Raw genomic sequence first — 18,612 nt, 5'->3', positions numbered from 1 at the left:
TTTAAATTAAGGAACTATCTGATCAAAGACAAAGCAAACAAGATTACAAATATGACCTGACATTTACCCGCTTTTGATAGTCTGTGTTACGGACTGTAGCCCAACTGAGGTCGACAGTGATATTGATTTATATTTGACAGTTTAGTTTAAAGTTTCTGCAAATGATATATCGGCCAATATTTTAAACTTGTGCGAGATATATACCAAGTAGGACTTGTTATAGTTAAGAAGTATGTAAAGGCATCACAGTTTCACTGGTCTTTGGCATTTTTGTCCTGTATTTCTTGTTGATTATCAGCCATCACTTATGCCGATATTCATATATCAGCTAATATCGGTTTGATACCAGTCCTGAGTATTTGATATTCAAAAGACAGGTTTTTGATTGGGTATTTCTTTAACTGCCCTTGTGTTTTCGTTTCATTCATCTTGTAATCTGATGTCAAGTTCTTATTTATGTCTGTCTGTCTGTCCACACAGGAAGTAGAATCAGCTGCAGGACTATCCAGCAGGATGAAGGGGGCTGGGGGAGTGGGAGGGGGTTGGCAACAGGAAGGGCAGTCAACCGGCCCCCCACCTCCACCTGGGGGTCAGTCAAAAACACAGACTCGGTCCGAGATCATTCCCTTGTTCACTCATTCATTATTTCATGTTTAATTAACACTCAGTAGTTAACTCTTTAGTTGATGTAGTAAATCACGTCATCACTGACAGTTGTAGCGTCGCACAACTTGTCAGCACATTGTAATGTGGGACTGTCAGCAGAATGTAGTGTGCATGCTGTGAAATACTTTCTCTGGTCCATTGTATGAGTTGTTGAGGGCTTTTCTACTTACTTTCTGGCATTCAAATAAAATTTGGACGGAGACTCACACATAAACACTGACGAACCCCAATATCTCCATAAATCGTTATCAAGTGTAATAAAACACACACACTTAAAATCTGAAATGTAATGTGTGTGTGTGTGTGTGCGTGTGTGTGTGTGTGTGTGTGTGTGTCCACAGCTGTGAGAGTCCTTCCCGTGGGAGGCGTGATGTTGCCTCGTGTCGCGGCAGTGGCACCTGTAACACCTGGTTTGTATCAAGTGTGAAGAGAAATATGAGAAAAAAAGACATCAAACATAATATGTATCCCTCCTTCCTGTTGACTGTGTCTCTCCTCCTCTCTCCTCCAGATGCCCAGCAGGCTGTTTTGGCCCAGCAGCAGCAGGCAATCGTGAACCAGCAGGCCATCATCATGGTAAACCCTCCTTCTGGATCTGCATCTGTTAATCCGCTCCAGCATTCTTGTTTTGGATTTAATGCGCCATCGTCTTGTTTCTTAGGCCCAGCAGATGACCATGCAGGCCATGGCCATGGTCGGCAGCCCAGTGACAAGCCCCCCCACCTCCCCGATCACAAGTCCTCCCATGAGTCCCCTGCCTCACCACCCTCCCAGCCCGTACGCCTTCGCCAGCCCCTACGCTGTCATACCCCCAAGTCCATACGCTAACATCCCGCCAAGCCCCTACGCTAACTTCACTCCCACTCCCTACGCTGCAGCAGACACCCCGCAGAGGCATCCCTATCCTCCCCCTACTCAACTGGAACAAACTCCATCGTACCTTCAAGCTCAGCCTCCTGCAGAGCCCCAGACCCGGCCTCAGGCCCCCCACCACAACCCTCAGCCGAGCTCCACTAAATCTAACAAAACGGAGCCAGCACAGCCTAAAGCCAACGCTGCTTCACGGGTCAGTAACTCTGAAACATGTGAGGTAACAGTCCAAGCTGACATGTTACATAATGTTCCAGTTATTAATTCATGAAAGATGTTTTATTTGGTGTTAACTCCAAGAACAAAAAACAACGCTTACTCAGGAAAAATGAAGTGAACCAAACGAGATGCAGTTTCCTTTTATGGAAAGAGTGAGTGGTGTGTTTGCAATAAAAATAAGAACTGTGTAGTCAGGATGGTGAGCAAAAGCTGGTTGAAAAAAAGGAAAGCAAGTGCGCTTAAAGGTGAAACGAAAATATGTATAACCTTTTTGTAATCATGTAGTCTCATTGGGATAAAGATCTCTTTTAACAAAGAAACTTGAGTAAAGATAAAGAAAAACTGCCAGACAAAACAAAATGACAAATACAAACAACATACACACGCATACATACAACAAAACATAACGGCATCAGTGACAATCACTAAATAGAAGTTAAAGTTTAAAATTTGGATGAGAAAAAAAATCTCCGGACAGAAGTCAAACTGTATTGAGGGGTGATGCAGATGTGGCTTTTGCAGCTACTTCTGAGTCTGGTGCAACTTTTCTGTTATGTTTGAGTTGAGTAGGTTGGTCAGTGTCTGCAGCAGCCTGCAGTAATATAGTTCTGGTGATATTATTGCTTTTATACAGGGCAATAATTTAATATTTTTCAGTCACATGAATCATAATATGATGTTGTGGTGCACAATCCAGATTTTCTCAGATACAGTTACTCAGGTACATTTTATTTTTAGTTTAAACATTTGATTGATTGATTCAATGATTGTAGTTGTGACAAAACATTAGGGTGCAGTTCAGTGCAACATGAAATTAATTTGTCCACCAAACTTCACAGAAGAAGAAGAAAAAAGAAGAAGATAAACACCACAACAATCCTTGCACATGACAAAATAAAAATAACCATGCAGAATTGCAGATTACATATTTCTACTATCAATAACAAAGGAAATGTGCTGCATTCATACAGTCCAGTATAATGTCCTCTTTCTTCCCTTTTTTTTGCTCTGACATTGACCTGGCTGCAACAACATCTCAAGAGACCAAATGTAATGTCCTGCAAAGCCTTGAGTGCAAACTCTCTGTCCTCTCTGTGTGGCTTTTTCAGGTTCAGTCAGGTAAGGACAGCGTCTCTCGGAGGAAGGCTCCAGGCATCCCCATAAACAAGGACACACCAGTCAGGAAGTTTGGTAAGAGAGGGTGAGAGAGAAAACATGAGAGAGTGAGTGAGCAAGAAATGGAGAGAAAGACCTTTCAGTCCCTTTAACTTAAACTCTTATTTAGGAGAGCTTTACACAGAAGAGTATAACACCTTATTGGCTGAAGTTTTTATTTGTGTGTGTGTGTGTGTGTGTGTGTGTGTGTGTGTTTGTTTTAGCCCCAGTTGTGACGACTCCTCCACCCCCTGCTGGAGAGGTGGTGAAGTACTCGGCTCGGACTACAGATTTCATCGCACCCAGCCAAGATATTAAAGGTATCTGAATTTAAAAGCTGCAAAATGTTGATGTCAGAGTTTTATACAACATGAATGAATGATGATCATGTAGTCGATGAAGTAGTTTATTCCTTGATTTCAAACGGACCCATTTTGTTGAAAGAAATTATAAAGATTAAAGATGCAGTAGGTAAGACTTATAAAACTAACTTTTTGTCATATTTGCTGAAATTGACCCTATGTTCCAGTAGAACTACATGAAGCTGGTCATTTAAAAAAAAATAAACCTGGCTCCACCTACAGCCTGTAGTGCAATTTGCAAAAATCCACCGCTCCCTGTTCAGATGCACCAATCAGGGCCAAGGGGGGGCCCTGATTGGTAACTGCGTGTCAATCACTGCTCATGCACACACATTTATTCTTCCTTGTGGGGGGAGGGCCTTAGGAGACCGTTTTGGGCTTTACCTGAATCGACATAATTCTAACATGGTTTATATTATTTTGAAAGAAATCATCAAAAGGTACAACTCCCCACCTCCACCGGCAGACCTGCTGCCACCTGACAAGAGGTGAGTTCTAACAAACACGCACACAGAGACTGATAAGGGTTGAGTGAACACAATCAGAATCAGAATCTGGTTTATTGCAAAGTTGGTTTACACATACAAGGAATATGTAGCTTTGGTGGAAGCTTTGGTGTTTTGGTGCATAGACAAATACATAAATATAGAATAGGATAAAGTTTTGTACAATGTAACTGTTACAAATGAAGGAGCTAGGCAGGAATGTGCAACAATATTTTCTAGGGGATGTGCAGGTGTAGGTCAATATAACAATTGAGCAAGCAGTTGATGCTATCTTCCGTCACAGAATTAAGTGTGCATACCCTGAAGACCACAAGAAACCACCAACTACTACTGACTGCTATGTTATTGCTCAGTGAGCACACAGCACCAGAATGATTGTATTTGTACACAATAAGCACAAACACAGATGATACAGTATTACATTTATAGTTGAAACATCCTGTAAAAAGGTAATGCGTGTTGACACTGTGTGGATGTATTTAGGAGACTAGAGGGGAAGTTTAAGAAGAAGCAAAACCCTCGTGATGAAGCTTTACAGATCCTAAAGCCGCAGATGGACCACCCTCCTGCTCCACAGGTGCACACACACACACACACACACACACACACACACACACACACAAAACAAGAATACACAGAACACACACAGTGCTGGAAATCAGTCATGCATGGGAAGGTTTTTGTGTCTGTCCAGCCCAAAGGTCCTGTGGCCCTCTCACCATCTGCTCCAATGAAGGAGGCGGGATTTAAACCCACCAGGAACATGAAGACAAGAGCACCAGATCGTCCTCTCCCCATACCTCCTCCAGGTACATGCAATCACTCAAAGTACATGCTCCGACAAAGTAACATCACTTGGCAGAGTTAAAGGTATATTGTGGTGCTTTCTAGTTTTGTTTAGATTTTTACAATAACATAATAACATATAACACATATGTTGATTGCATTTCCTACCTCATGGTACATCTTCAAAGCCATTTTTGAAAGTAAGAAAAACAGCCTACATTGTTTAAAGGTCCCATGACATGGTGCTCTTTGGATGCTTTTATATAGACCTCAGTGGTCCCCTAATACTGTATCGGAAGTCTCTTTCCTGAAAATCAGCCTTGGTGCAGAATTACAGCCACTAGAGCCAGTCCCACAATGAGCTTTCCTTAGGATGTGCCATTTCTGTGTCTGAAGCTATTGAGGAGGAGAGAGGGGGGGCAAGGTGGAGGGTGGGGGTGTGGCCTTGACCAACTGCCACTTTGCTTGTTTAAAAGCCATGATGTCTCTCTCTCATGGGTGGGCCTAATTCTCTGGGCGGGCAAAGCAGAGAAAGGGGAGGTAACCTTGCTCCTTATGAACTCATAAGGAGCAAGATTCCAGATTGGCCCATCTGAGCTTTCATTTTCTCAAAGGCAGAGCAGGATACCCAGGGCTCGGTTTACACCTATCGCCATTTCTAGCCACTGGGGGACCATAGGCAGGCTGGGGGAACGCATATTAATGTTAAAAAAATTCATAAATTGAAATGTTCATGCCATGGGACCTTTAAATTAGCTGCTTGCAGTTTTGTCTAGGATTTATGTTTTATATTCTTCTTATTCTTTTTATTGCACTACAGTGCCCCTAGTGGTCATAAAATCCACCTGGTACCTTTAAGCAATGTACTTATCTATACCATACAACTCTAAGTTTTAACAAAATCATCATTATTTTACAAAATCATCATTATGAAAAATATCGACAACCAAATTTGTGTACATCTGTATATGCTTAATTTATGCTGATCCAATGCAGCTAATCCTAAGCACCCGCTAGTTTAGGGGTTGTCTACCATTAACCAAGGAGAGCCAACACTCATTGAGTAGTAGAGTAGCTGACGTCATGTAGAGGGGAAGAACTTACCTGTGAAATCACCTGCGCATGATTAGCAGGTTAATTATAGAAAATAAACAATAAATAAAGATTCAAAACTATTATAACTTTGATGATTAGCTACTCCTGTGCAAGATGTAGGAGAGAACAAAACCCCAAACAAACAAAAACTTAGAGACTTATAACCTCATTTCTCTGAGAGGGTCTTCTGAAATGTGCCATTTCTTCTTACATGAGCCCACTAGACTTCATTTTGTCAGAGGACATCTCACATTATTCTGTGTAAATTCTGCCTTTATATTGACTATTGAGTGTCATTTGCTTACCCACACTAAATCACCACTGGTGCTAACAAGTTGCATGTTCCAGACAAGGTCAGTACAGAAATGCAGTTAAACAGAGACACACTGACACTCACAGCAAGCAGGCGGCGAGGTGCCATATTACCCTACTGATATGCAGATTCTAAAATCACATCTGTCTGTCTTGTCGGAACTTGACCTTAAAGAATTTCGATTTCTGTAACAAGCTAACAACAATATTAGGACAATAAAATGCTCTTCCATTCTCTGGAGTAACAGTGGAGCAAAGGCAGTCCCAAACTGTCCCAAAGCAAAGACAGCAACAGATCATTAACATGCTCACGTAATACAGTTTTGTCAAATTAAGGACATTGAATAAAAGGTGAAACTAAAATGTAAAACGCAAACTATTTGGTGCAGTTTCTCGAGAGCTTCCAGTAGAGACTGAGACCATCCAGACACAGCTTCATCAGAGAACCAATGAAGAGCACTACACCTACACCAATGTTCCCTGGAGACTGTACCTCAGGAAGGAGGTGTGTATATACACAAATACAACACAAACATCATGATCCGCTGTCAAAATGTTTGTATTCTGTTCTGTTCTGAATATTTGTTTGTTGCTTTTACAGGTTTTTTATCCCAAAGACAGCTTCAACAATCCTCTGGTGCTAGACCTCATTTTCAAACAGGTGACTGAAGAGATAGTTGAGTGAATGCAGGATGAATGGATGTACCATCAGCAGATGCTTTTGTTAATCCATTCTCCTTTTTTTTTTTAACCTGTCACCAATTGTGCTCCATATTTTTACCTGACAACAGAAAAAAACACAGAAAGATCTAACAAAATTATTTCTAACATCACCTCTCCTCTCCTCTATCGTCTCCTGCAGATAGTGAACGACACTCTGTCGGAGGCTTGTGTTCGCATCACCCGGGATGAAAGGCAGAAAATGAAGGCTCTTTTCGGTAGTCTGTCTGTTCTTCCAGCAGATATTTCTTTAGGCCGTATGTTCTATTTCAAAGACATTTCGTTGACGCTCACCAGTTCATGTGTCTTTTTGTGTCAATGACAGCTAAACACGGGGTTGAACAGAATATGGATCCGGTGGAGGAGCATGTGAAGAAAACCATCGTGACGGCTGCCAGGGAAACCTGGGAAATATACTTCTCCCGTCTGTTCCCTGCATCGGTGAGGGTGGTTAAATGCTTAGAGGTTTTATTATTTAACATTACTGAGTGTGAGATTTTTATTGACTCTGTGTGAGTCTGTGTTTGTGTCTGTGTTTGTGTGTGTGTGTGTGTGTGTGTGTGTGTGTGTGTGTGTGTGTGTGTGTGTGTTGTGTGTGTGCAGGGTAGTGTAGGAACAGGTGTGCAGGTGTTGTCAGTGTCCCACAGCGGTATAAAGCTGTTGAAGACGGTAAAAAGCAGCGCTGCAGCTCCAGACTACTTCAGAGTCCTACGACCCTACACGTATGTGCTGATTTTATGTGTTTGTTTACAAATTCTTAACAGCATTATTTTTATCTTGTTTGGAGTTTCAGATACTGTATTTGGGTTTAACAATTGAGAATCAGTATCAGGTATGTTCACAGACAAATATACCAAACTGTCTACCAACTTTCCTCTGCTTATTTTGTTAACTTTTCAAGAGAAGATTGATTTGTGTGTCTAGCCTGGCCAATACTGGATTTTTGTCAGACTCATATTTGAGAGTTTGCAATATCTTGTTGCTTATCAGCGGACTTGAGCGGACATACATATACACATACCGCTATATGTGCGAGAAGTTAATATCAGCCAATTTATTGGTCAAGGAGCAGTTTTTGTTCAGGCCTGTGGATCAAAACATAAACATAAAATAACTACATCCTCATAAATCAAAAAATTAAATCACTATTCTTACAGGATCACAATATGGACAACAATTTTGCTTTTACAGTAAAATTGCTCATTAGAGTGACATCTTTACAAACCGATTATCAACATACATAATGGATTTTCATTAATTTTAGGAAGCACTGGCTTTGCTTTCATGACAATTTATCATATTAGAAATTTTGTACATTTAGCATTAGGTAGTACTAGTACAGTGCCTGTTCGAAATATGCCTTTTTAAAACAGACCAATTGCTTGGCCTGTGGTATTGCTGCTTGAAGCTTTCTCCAGAACTATTGTACCCCAAAATTATTTACAGAAGGACCCCAAAGCACTTAGCAACCACACTGTAGGCCCTATAGCCTATTACTGACTTACTGTGTACTCCTATTTCAGAGAAAAAACATTGTACTATCACATTTACCTGACAGACATGGCAGATTCAGAATTTAATAAATCAAAATATCACAATTAAAATGTGGAGTAATCGCAGACATTTGCCTTATGGACTGATGGCGGAGCGCCAATGCACCACCCAATCCAGCCCGTAATGAGAGCAATCAGCAAATATTCACACATTTTATTCACAGTTTAATATCCAACGCTGCATACTGCTCCAAATTCCAAACCCCAAGTTCATTGGGTACCCAGAAAACCAAGTGTGAAGTAGATTGGATGAACGGTTCATGAAATATTTCAAAGACAGACCACATACACACACACATACAGAGGCTTCCCGATCTATTAGATAGATTATATTGTGTTCTCAAATACTGTATTTATTTGTTTTAGTATTTCATCATTGTTAATATTTGATAACTATTAATTTCTACTATTTCTGTAGCTTTGTTTTATATAATAGTTCGGAGCGTTTGTTCTTTATTACCTTTTGCACTGTATTTTTGCAGCTATGCAGACATTCTGTTTGTAACCATCCCCTCTGAGAACATGCTGGAGTTCAATCTGACCAACGAGAAACTGATCCTGTTCTCAGCCAAGGCACCACAAGTCAAACATCTCATAGACACCTTCATCAATGAGATCAAAAAGGTACAGCACACACACACACTTGTTTTGTCAGGTTGGTGGCTCTGTAGAAACGAATCAGAACAAGAATCAATCAAAACATTTGTGATATATATATATATATATATATATATATATATATTATTTTTTTTGTTTGTTTGTTTCCAGCTCAGCCGATACATTAACCTGAAAACAGTTTCAGCTAACACATGAACAGAAAAAGGACAGTAGTAGCATACCTGTCAAGTTTTGGATTTGAAAATAAGGGAAATTTTCCGGTGCCCACCTCGAGCAGTCCCACCACCCCAACCAAGCTCCAGTATCCCTTACATTTTAAGACGGGTGTACAAGAAAGCTAAACTCACCACTTGATGCAGAATGCTGAAAACATTTACAATTTATAACATTGCTTGTCTTTACATTTACGTTTTATTTTCATTCCACACATTCTTTTCATTTCATATTGCTTTTCTTTTACAGTTTTTCTTTTAATTTCACATTACTTTTCTTTAGTGAGTTATTGTACAAATTTGTTGCAGACTTTGCATTCTTTAAGACTGTTTTGGAAGGAGTGTATTTGTGGGCGGGGCCAGAGTGGTTCATTTTACATGAGAGTAGAGCGCAGACAGTTCTGTTGTCTAACGTCATCCTATTCTCTGTAACAATCTTTCGTACCATGCTAAACACCCTTTCTCAACTTGCATTGCTATGGGGAATGCATAGTAAAGCCTTCATAAGTTTTGGCAGCACACCGTCTCTGTTTTTTTTCTTCTTTTTTTTCCCCGCGTTGTCACTCATCATCTGACCTCACACACTAACCTTGCGACAACAGCCACCTACAGTACCTGCAGTAGGCTACTGCCCATATATCTATGGGCTACTGCAGGTGGCAGTTATCGCGAGGCTAGTGACCGAGCTCAGATTGGGAATGTTTTTTGTTTTTTTTACTCCCCTCGGGCCCAGGCTATTATTATTTTTTCAATAACGCAGGTTAAAATACGGGAGATTTACAGGAAAATACTAATACGGGAGGACGGCGGGAAAGAAGGGTAAAATACGGGACTTTCCCGGCCAAAACGGGATACTTGACAGGTATGAGTAGTAGTCTCTGATGCTGTTGAAGTAATGATTTTACCTCGTCTATTTCTCCTACTCATCTGCACTTACTGAATGTAACAACTTCCCCTTTTCTCTGAGTTTTATGAGTTAAATGTTGAAAAATCAGCGACTAAAGCAAAAGTAGATGAGTCAAGTTGAGGGTAAACGTCAGTCCAAATACTGTAAATGCAAATAACATTACAGTAACCATTTGGAAGTATCCATTTGTGTGTGTTTTTTCTTTCTTCCTTGCAGGACTCTGATTATGTGATTGCAGAGCGAAACTTTGTGACCGACGACCGCTCGATGCTCAGTTTTCACAAAGGTGACATCATCAGGCTGCAGGTTATGGACGGACTGGAGAAGGGTGAGACACTGTGGTACATGTAGTAGAAATCCTGTTATCTAACGAGAGAATCTATGATCCAACCATGTGTGTGTGGGTCTCTTCCAGGTTACAGTTACGGCTGTGTGGTGAGGAAGAAGGTGGTGTTTTTGGAGGAGCTGAAAAGAGACACTCAAGACTTTGGTGAGTGTTCATTAAATTTGACTCTAAAACAAAATCAGATCTATAAACTTTCCTGACAGCTGACAGCTTTGAGAGATTTACTAAACTGGACCGTGTCTGTGTCCTCTGGAGGTGTGATGGCATCTTAAACCAAGGACAAAAAGGTGCAGTGATGATGACAGTGGAGACAGCACTCTTTAAATGCAACATTGTATCAGAAAATTAGTTTTCAGATAGAAGATGGCAATGCAATTTGAAAAATATTGATTCATTGATTCATTTCTGGAGGACACAAAAGATGAAATAAAATCACAGCTGAGGAAAAGTCACGTCATTCCATTGCTTAACAAATACTGGATGGGACAAACTCAGTGTGTGCTTTCACACACGGTTTTGTAATTTACTGTAAAGCATTTGTTTTATAATGTACCTTAAAAAGAACGGCTCACATAGCACATCATGGTCAGGTTTTCTGAATTTTAATCCATCCTACACGATACAATCCCCTGAGCACTTACGTCACATTGTGGAGACAAAAAACTGGTCCCCCCCTTTGGTGCAGCAGAACAAGTTTTTTTTTTTTTTTGAACATGGTCTCTTTTATTTTCAAAAATAACAAGCAAACACACTCGAAATAGTCAAATCAAGTTCCTGTCCATACAAACAACCCAAATAGTTCCCAAGTGCCCCCCACCCACATGTACTGGACCCCGACAACTTTCCATGTATCCAGACATACTCAGATATGAGTCTGCAGATTCATACAAATATAATTCAAATATCTAAGTAAATAAAAGAAAAAGACAACATCAATAAATAATAATAAAAAAATATATATATATATATATATATATATATATATATATATATATATATATATATACACATACACACATACATACATACATACATACATAACACATACATACATATATATATACATAACACATATACACATACACATACATACATAAAAAAAGTATGCAAACACAATTGGGTTACATAAAATATGCTGTTAGCTGCCACACCTTCTACAAAGGAAATAAAGCGCTGCCAAATTATATAGAATTTTCTAGTGGACCCTCTTACAGTGTATCTAATTTTTTCTAAGTGAACATAACTCATAACCTCCCTGATCCATTGGCCATATGTTGGGGGGCGTACATCTTTCCATTTAAACAGGATAAGCCTCCTAGCCAACAAAGAGCAGAAGGCCATCATGTTTAGGTGGCGCCCAGAAAGGGTGGCATCTATCGGAGCCACACCAAACAATGAAATCAACGGAGATGGGTGTACTGTTGTTCCACATATTTCGGAGAATGCCTCAAAGATGGACTGCCAGAAATTATGCAGCTTAGGGCACAACCAAAACATGTGTAGTAGTGTGGCAGGAGCCTGTCTGCACCGATCACACGTAGGATCAATACCCGTCTTAATTTTAGACAATCTATCCTTGGTCCAATGAAGACGGTGCACTATTTTAAACTGAACCACAGCATGTCTGAGGCATATAGAGGAAGAGTAGATACGGTGTATAATTTTGTGCCAGATTTCTTCTGAAATCGCTTCTTCTAGATCTGACTCCCATTTAATTTTAAGACAATCAAGACTATTCATGTTATACGTATTGAGTAATGTATAAATTCTGCCTATTACTTGTTTTATGTTAACTTCACATTTTAAAATTGTTTCAAGCAGAGATTCAGAAGGGCTCAGTGGGAAACAGTCAGAGTTAGAGGCCACAAAACCTCTAAGCTGCAGATAGCTGAAGAAATGCGATTTATGAAGACCATACTTCTGTTGCAATTGTACAAAACTGGCAAATCTATTCCCAATGTAGAGGTCAGATAATGTACCTATCCCATTTCTTGCCCAGACATTAAAAGCTTCATCCATCATTGATGGGACAAACATATGGTTCTTTATCAACGGTGCAACAAGTGAAAGATCAGTGAGATTAAAGGTTCTTCTAAACTGGTTCCATGTTTTAATTGAATGGATAACAACTGGATTAGTGGTGAAGGCTGAGATTGGCTGTTTGAAAGGTAATTTGGAACATAATAAAGCTGCTGGGGAGGTTGATCCAATGGATGACCTCTCTAACACCATCCAATCAGTACTATTGACATCCGTAAAATTTCTCAACCAATACAGTAGTACTCTTATATTAGCAGCCCAATAGTAATACATAAAATTTGGAAGTGCCATACCTCCCATTGTGCGGGGCCTCTGTAATATATTTTTATTAATCCTGGGCTGCCTTTTATGCCATATAAAGGATGTAATCTGACTGTTTAAGCCAGAAAAAAAAGATTTTGTTAGATAGAGAGGTAGACATTGAAACAAATATAAGAACTTAGGAAGAATATTCATCTTAATCGTGTTGATCCTCCCTCCTAAGGAGAGAGGCAGAGGGTCCCACCGCTCAAGGTCTTGTTTAAGTCTACTTAAGAGAGGATGATAATTAGCCTTAAAAAGATCCTTGTGGCTACGTGTGACCCATATACCTAGATATTTAATTTTTTTAGGACTAAATTTAAAAGGGGTTAACCCAAAATATGATCTGTCTACAGAAGAAATAGGCATAAGTTCACTTTTCTGAAAGTTAACTTTATAACCAGATAATTTTCCGAACTTTGTGAGTAGACTCAATAGTTCAGGAAGACTGGAGAGGGGGTCCGATATGTACAATAACATGTCATCTGCATAAAGTGACACTTTATGCTCTGAACCCGCCCGGTGTATCCCCTTGATGGTGGGGCACTGCTTCAGGGCTAATGCGAGTGGCTCAAGTGCAACGGCAAATAAAAGTGGTGAAAGAGGACACCCCTGCCTCGTGCCCCGCTTCAGCTCAAAGTAGGTGGATAAGTTATTATTGGTGCGTATTGCAGCCACTGGGAGCGTGTATAGGAGTCTAATCCAGGAGATGAATTTAGGGCCAAAATGAAACGCTTCTAAAGTCTTGAAAAGATAGTCCCACTCCACCCTGTCAAACGCTTTTTCAGCGTCGAGGGATAACATCACTTCAGTGTTGCCAGGATCGTGCGGAGTGGGATAATATAGAATATTAAATAGACGCCTAATATTGAAAAAGGAATAACGATTCTTTATAAATCCTGTCTGATCAGACGAAATAATAGAGGAGATAATGTTTTCAAGACGACGCGCCAGAATCTTAGCAAGAATCTTTGCATCTGTATTCAGCAACGAAATAGGGCGGTATGAACCGCAATTGAGGGGATTTTTATCCTTTTTAAGTAATGGAGAGATTACTGCTTGACGCGTGGTTGGGGGCAAAAAGTTGGTGGCTAAAGATTCTTCAAATACTAACAATAACAAAGGAGATAACTGGTCAGAAAACTTTTTGAAAAATTCTGTTGAGAAGCCATCTGGACCAGGAGATTTGCCACTTTGCATGGCATCGATTGCTGACACTATCTCCTTAATTGAGAAATCCCTTTCCAGTTCAGTTGAGAATTCTACACTTACAGAGGGCATCTTCAGGGAACTGAAAAAGTCCTCAAGGAGAGCAGGATTATTGGGCCCATCTGAAGTATATAATAATTGGTAGAATTTTCTGAAACCGGAGTTTATCTTCTCATTATCGGTGCATTTTAAACCACATTCATCATTAATTTCAGGAATTGTTTGGTTAGCAGTTCTTTGGCGCAACTGGTGAGCAAGTGCTCGGCCGGACTTTTCCCCATGCTCATAATGACCACATCTTGATTTGGAGATAAGGTATTCAGCATGTCGGGTGGAGAGGAGATCAAACTCTGTCTGCAATGATAAGCGTTTCTTAATTACATCTGCTGAAGGGGAATAACTGTGTACCCTGTCTAGCTCCAATATCTCATCTGCTAGTTTTTTTAATACGTTCAGTGTTGACCCTTCTTTTATTTGCACAGTATGAAATAATTTGACCCCTTAAATATGCCTTGAGCGACTCCCAAACAGTAGATGATGACATCCCTGGGGTTTGGTTAATGTCGAGAAACATCCTAATTTCAGATGATATGAATTTAGTAAACTCATCGTCTGACAGAAGCAGAGGATTAAACCGCCATGCATGATATGTAGATTGTGTATTAGGAATGTACATTTTCATGATTAAGGGACCATGATCCGAGATGACCATAGCCCCGTAATCACATTCTTTCGTGAGATGCAGAATTCTTTTATCCAGGAGAAAGTAATCCGAAAATAATACGTGAATACGTTTTATGCACCGGGGAAAAGTACGAGTACGCCCTAGAGTTGGGATTACGAAACCGCCACACATCCGCTACACCATAGGTCTTAAGGAAGAGCTGAATAGTGTGAGCTGACTTCGACAGGGATGCCCTCTTAGAAATACTCCTATCTAAAAGAGGAGAAAGTACACAGTTAATGTCACCGCCAAGTATTAGATGATGAGATGACAGGTCTGGTAAATGAGAGAAAAAATTGGCAAAGAATGTAGAGTCATCCCAGTTTGGGGCATAAATACAGGCTAAAATAACTGGGAGCGAGTATAATTTTCCCACCACAATGACAAATCGCCCTGCGGAGTCAGATTGCACGCGAGATGCTGTGAACTGTACATTTTTACTTATCATAATAGCAGCACCCCTAGTCTTTGAGCAGAAATTTGATTGATACACCTGGCCAGCCCATCCCCTAACCAAACGAGAACTATCACAAGCACGTATATGGGTCTCTTGTAAGAATGCAATATCTGCACTGAGCTGTTTTAAGTGCGAAAATACTTTTTTAAATTTTACTGGATGATTAAGTGATTTAACATTCCAGCTTATGAAGTTAGTAGGGCAACCATCATGACCTCTTGTGTTATTTATATTGGCCATATTGTATATACAAGGAGGCGGGAACCACATATGAAACCCAAAGACACAAAAACATAAAAAACAAACGTACACAAAAATAAAATAAAAGTCTGGCAAAGTAGCATCATTTCGTAGATAGGTCCAGTAGTCCCCCCCTCCCCCCTCCCCTCCCTATCACCCAAATGAACAAGGTGATCACAACAACCCTCAGAAAAAAATCCACACATTACGTGCTTGTGGTTGGGAACGCTAAAGCTAAGCACTCGGGCTCCCGTCCAGCCTCCAAAAAAAGAAAGAAAATAAGGATAGTAAAGTGTAAAGTAAAACAAGTCAGTACAAAGCTCAGTAAGCTTATATAGCCTTCAAAATACATTGATCGTGCTGCGTATCAAGGCAATACTGTATTAACTTCCTTAAATAGCATTACATCTGGTGTACTGACTCCGTACAGATAGCCATCTATGACTGACACAGTTAGCCCAAAATAATAAACAGAAGCTGAAACCGCATGTCTTTCATTTTAGCTCGGGCTACAAGAACAAACCAGTACATTAGTAGTAACACTAAACTGAACCAAAAAGAAAATAGTATGTCGGTCTGTGAGCACATGGATCAAGTTGGTCAACATTACCAGTAAGAAAGTGGGACATTATACAGAAAGTGCAAACATAGTGTTGTGAATTGGTACCTGATGACATCTGGCACAGCAATATAGCTACACAAGTTTACCGAACGACAGAGGTATTTTATGCTCAGTTGAAAAGATCAGTCTCATCATTCTGCGGCCTCCGTGGATGGGAGAATATTCTTCTTGACATAGGTCATAGCTTTATCCGGGTCGGTAAACTCCCTGTCCTCCCCTCCGTACGTGACCCGAAAACGCGCTGGAAATAAAATCCCGTACCGGACTCCCTGTCGGACGCGAAGCATCTTCCTCACCTCTGTGAATGCAGCCCGAGCTTTAGCCACAGTTGCCGTGTAGTCTGGGAAAATAGTAATTGATTCCCCGTTGAAACGGAGCGGACCTCGAGTGCGAGCACGTTGTAGTATCTGGACACAATCTTGGTAATAATGAAGCTTAGCAACGATGGCGCGAGGTTTGCCGCCCGGCTTCTTCGGCCCTGAGCTCCGGTGCGAGCGGTCGATTAACGGCTCTTTATCCAACTGTAATACTTCAGATAGCAACTTTGATACAGAGGTTGTAGTGCTGGAGTCGGGAGTTTCGGGTACTCCAATGATTCTTATGTTACATCTCCTCATCCTCCCTTCCATATCCTCACACTTCGTTTTGAGTTCCGCCATTTCTGCCTTCATCTCGCTCACAGAATTTTGTAAAGTAGCCACTTCGTCTGACCAAGCTGATAGCCCCCCCTCTACCTCCTTGATGTTAATTTTCACCTGGTCGATCTCGGACTTCAGCGCCGCGGTATTATTTATTATCTCCGTTTTCACCGCCTTCAGCTCATTCTTGAGCATTTCGAAGTCATCAGAGAGGGCATTTTTCAGCTCTAACTTTATCACCGTTGAGATGTCTGCTTTCAGAGAGAGAAGGATTTCTGACTTCAATACTTCTACGTCCATCTCTCCCGGCGCAGGTGAGGGCGGAGTCGCTTTGGCCGGGCTCTTGTCAGTACTCCGGTTCGAGGAGGTGTTGGGCCTTGTTTTGGGGTTTCCAGTATACTTAAATTTCTTCAGCCTCGTGTCCATCAGGGCCCCATATGACTTTGTTCCACTATCCGATGGAGTTAAGTAACAGTTTACTGTTTCACGAAAGGAGATACACCTTACGTTTTCGGTTAAAATAGAGGTTTAACGGGAGCTCGCGTCAAACACAGCCTCACTCCATTGCGGCCAAGCCACGCCCCCTCGCAGAACAAGTTTTAAATACAGCGCTGACATAGTATGACCTTATAAAGTTAATGTGGCTAACTTGTTAGCAAACAGTTGCATATTTAACATCCAGCAGATATGGGGCAACATTTTCATTTATTTTGAGTCGTGTTTCTAGCAACCTGAAGAATGTAGCGGGAAAATGTTAACTCTCCTTTTAGCTCTGTTTTGGTCTCCACCAACTCCTAAAAATATCTGCTAACTGCCACTATGTTCACTAGCTAGTTGCTAACTTCATCTGACTGCTGTTGGTGCTGAGCAGGTAGCGTCCAGTGAGTTTATCAGAGCTTTATCAATGTAAACAGTTGCTGCTGCTTGTATTGAAGTCAATGAGAGCGGTGAAAACTGGGAAAACCAAAACAATGAGCTGAAAGTTTCGTAGAGCTGAGGGGAACTGAAGCGTCAGGTGCTAATTCTCTATTGGTTCATCACTACGAGAGACTCCTTTCACATTATACATAGTAATTTCATGCATTGTTAATATAAGATTATTGATTATTGCAGCTTTTACAGTAGTAATAATTTAGGGTTCAAAGATAAACGATTAGGTGACGTACCTTCCTCTACGGCACTGCGGAGGAGGGTCTGGCTAATCCACACAGCATTCTGGGATGGGAGAAAAATGTGCTCGTTTGTTGGCATTTCTTTAAACCAATCACAATTGTCTTGGGTGGTGCTAAGCGCCGAGCGGAGAAAACTCAGATTGGACAGATAGTCTAGCTAGCTGTCTGGATTTACCCTGCAGAGATCTGAGGAGCAGTTAACCGTAGTCCTCATAAATCCACCAGAGTTTAAAATTATAACACAAAGGAAGAGGAAGGTAACGGACATCCGGCCGAAAAGAGTGAAATCAGGTGGAATTTACAGCGGCAATGGAGCAATCCCAGAAGTGGAACGTTGTGGATATAGACTAGTCATGTAGTAGTTATGGCTAAGGTTAGAGTAACCCTGCAGGGAATTACTCTACGTCAACACAATGTTAGCAGTACCCATGTGTATAGTATCTATAATTACTACTTCAAAGGCTGAATTTTGTGCCAGGTTATCAGCGTAGCCGTGGGGGAGACTTAAAGGAACACGCCGACTTATTGGGAATTTAGCTTATTCACCGTAACCCCCAGAGTAAGACAAGTCGATACATACCCTTCTCATCTCAGTGCTTGCTGTAAAGCTGTCTGACGGCTCCAGTGGCATCAGGCCAGCACAGATCCTGCAGGTGAATGGTTCCAGTAATCCTACTGCTCCGAATTGTGACAAAAGTGACAAAATAACGCCAACATGTTCCTATTCACATGTTATGATTTGTAGAGTCACAGCGTGTACAAAAAACAACGTAACATGAGACACAGCCGTCTTCTAACAGTAAACAAACCAGGAACTATATTCTCAGACAGGCTTGCTGCAAAGCAAATCATTCCGCCCAAGTACTATATTCTTCCGCCTGAG

The 18,612-nt window shown here is 40.9% G+C and overlaps 1 protein-coding gene across 2 annotated transcripts in view; it reads left to right on the top strand.

Annotated features, from left to right (window-relative positions):
* The window catches only part of myo15ab (myosin XVAb), a 59,096-nt gene that overhangs the window by 31,808 nt on the left and 8,676 nt on the right, over positions 1 to 18,612 (top strand). The window contains exons 42-59 of one of the 2 annotated variants that reach the window (XM_039795824.1): positions 481 to 589; positions 1,008 to 1,076; positions 1,178 to 1,242; positions 1,328 to 1,732; positions 2,865 to 2,946; positions 3,135 to 3,230; positions 3,700 to 3,760; positions 4,262 to 4,355; positions 4,473 to 4,587; positions 6,361 to 6,476; positions 6,573 to 6,632; positions 6,834 to 6,909; positions 7,017 to 7,132; positions 7,295 to 7,413; positions 8,727 to 8,868; positions 10,198 to 10,309; positions 10,397 to 10,471; positions 10,583 to 10,649. In XM_039795824.1, the coding sequence (XP_039651758.1) occupies positions 481 to 589; positions 1,008 to 1,076; positions 1,178 to 1,242; positions 1,328 to 1,732; positions 2,865 to 2,946; positions 3,135 to 3,230; positions 3,700 to 3,760; positions 4,262 to 4,355; positions 4,473 to 4,587; positions 6,361 to 6,476; positions 6,573 to 6,632; positions 6,834 to 6,909; positions 7,017 to 7,132; positions 7,295 to 7,413; positions 8,727 to 8,868; positions 10,198 to 10,309; positions 10,397 to 10,471; positions 10,583 to 10,599 (1,929 nt within the window). In that variant the 3' untranslated portion in view covers positions 10,600 to 10,649. Of the gene's footprint in view, positions 1 to 480; positions 590 to 1,007; positions 1,077 to 1,177; positions 1,243 to 1,327; positions 1,733 to 2,864; positions 2,947 to 3,134; positions 3,231 to 3,699; positions 3,761 to 4,261; positions 4,356 to 4,472; positions 4,588 to 6,360; positions 6,477 to 6,572; positions 6,633 to 6,833; positions 6,910 to 7,016; positions 7,133 to 7,294; positions 7,414 to 8,726; positions 8,869 to 10,197; positions 10,310 to 10,396; positions 10,472 to 10,582; positions 10,650 to 18,612 lie in introns of those variants that run through there. The other variant, XM_039795813.1, reaches the window with a different exon arrangement.

This window comes from Perca fluviatilis, chromosome 1, assembly GCF_010015445.1.
Source record: "Perca fluviatilis chromosome 1, GENO_Pfluv_1.0, whole genome shotgun sequence".
In the NCBI taxonomy this organism is placed as follows: domain Eukaryota; kingdom Metazoa; phylum Chordata; class Actinopteri; order Perciformes; family Percidae; genus Perca; species Perca fluviatilis.
The sequence above is the reverse complement of the archived record's forward strand: the minus strand, read 5'-3'. Positions and strand labels throughout refer to the sequence as shown.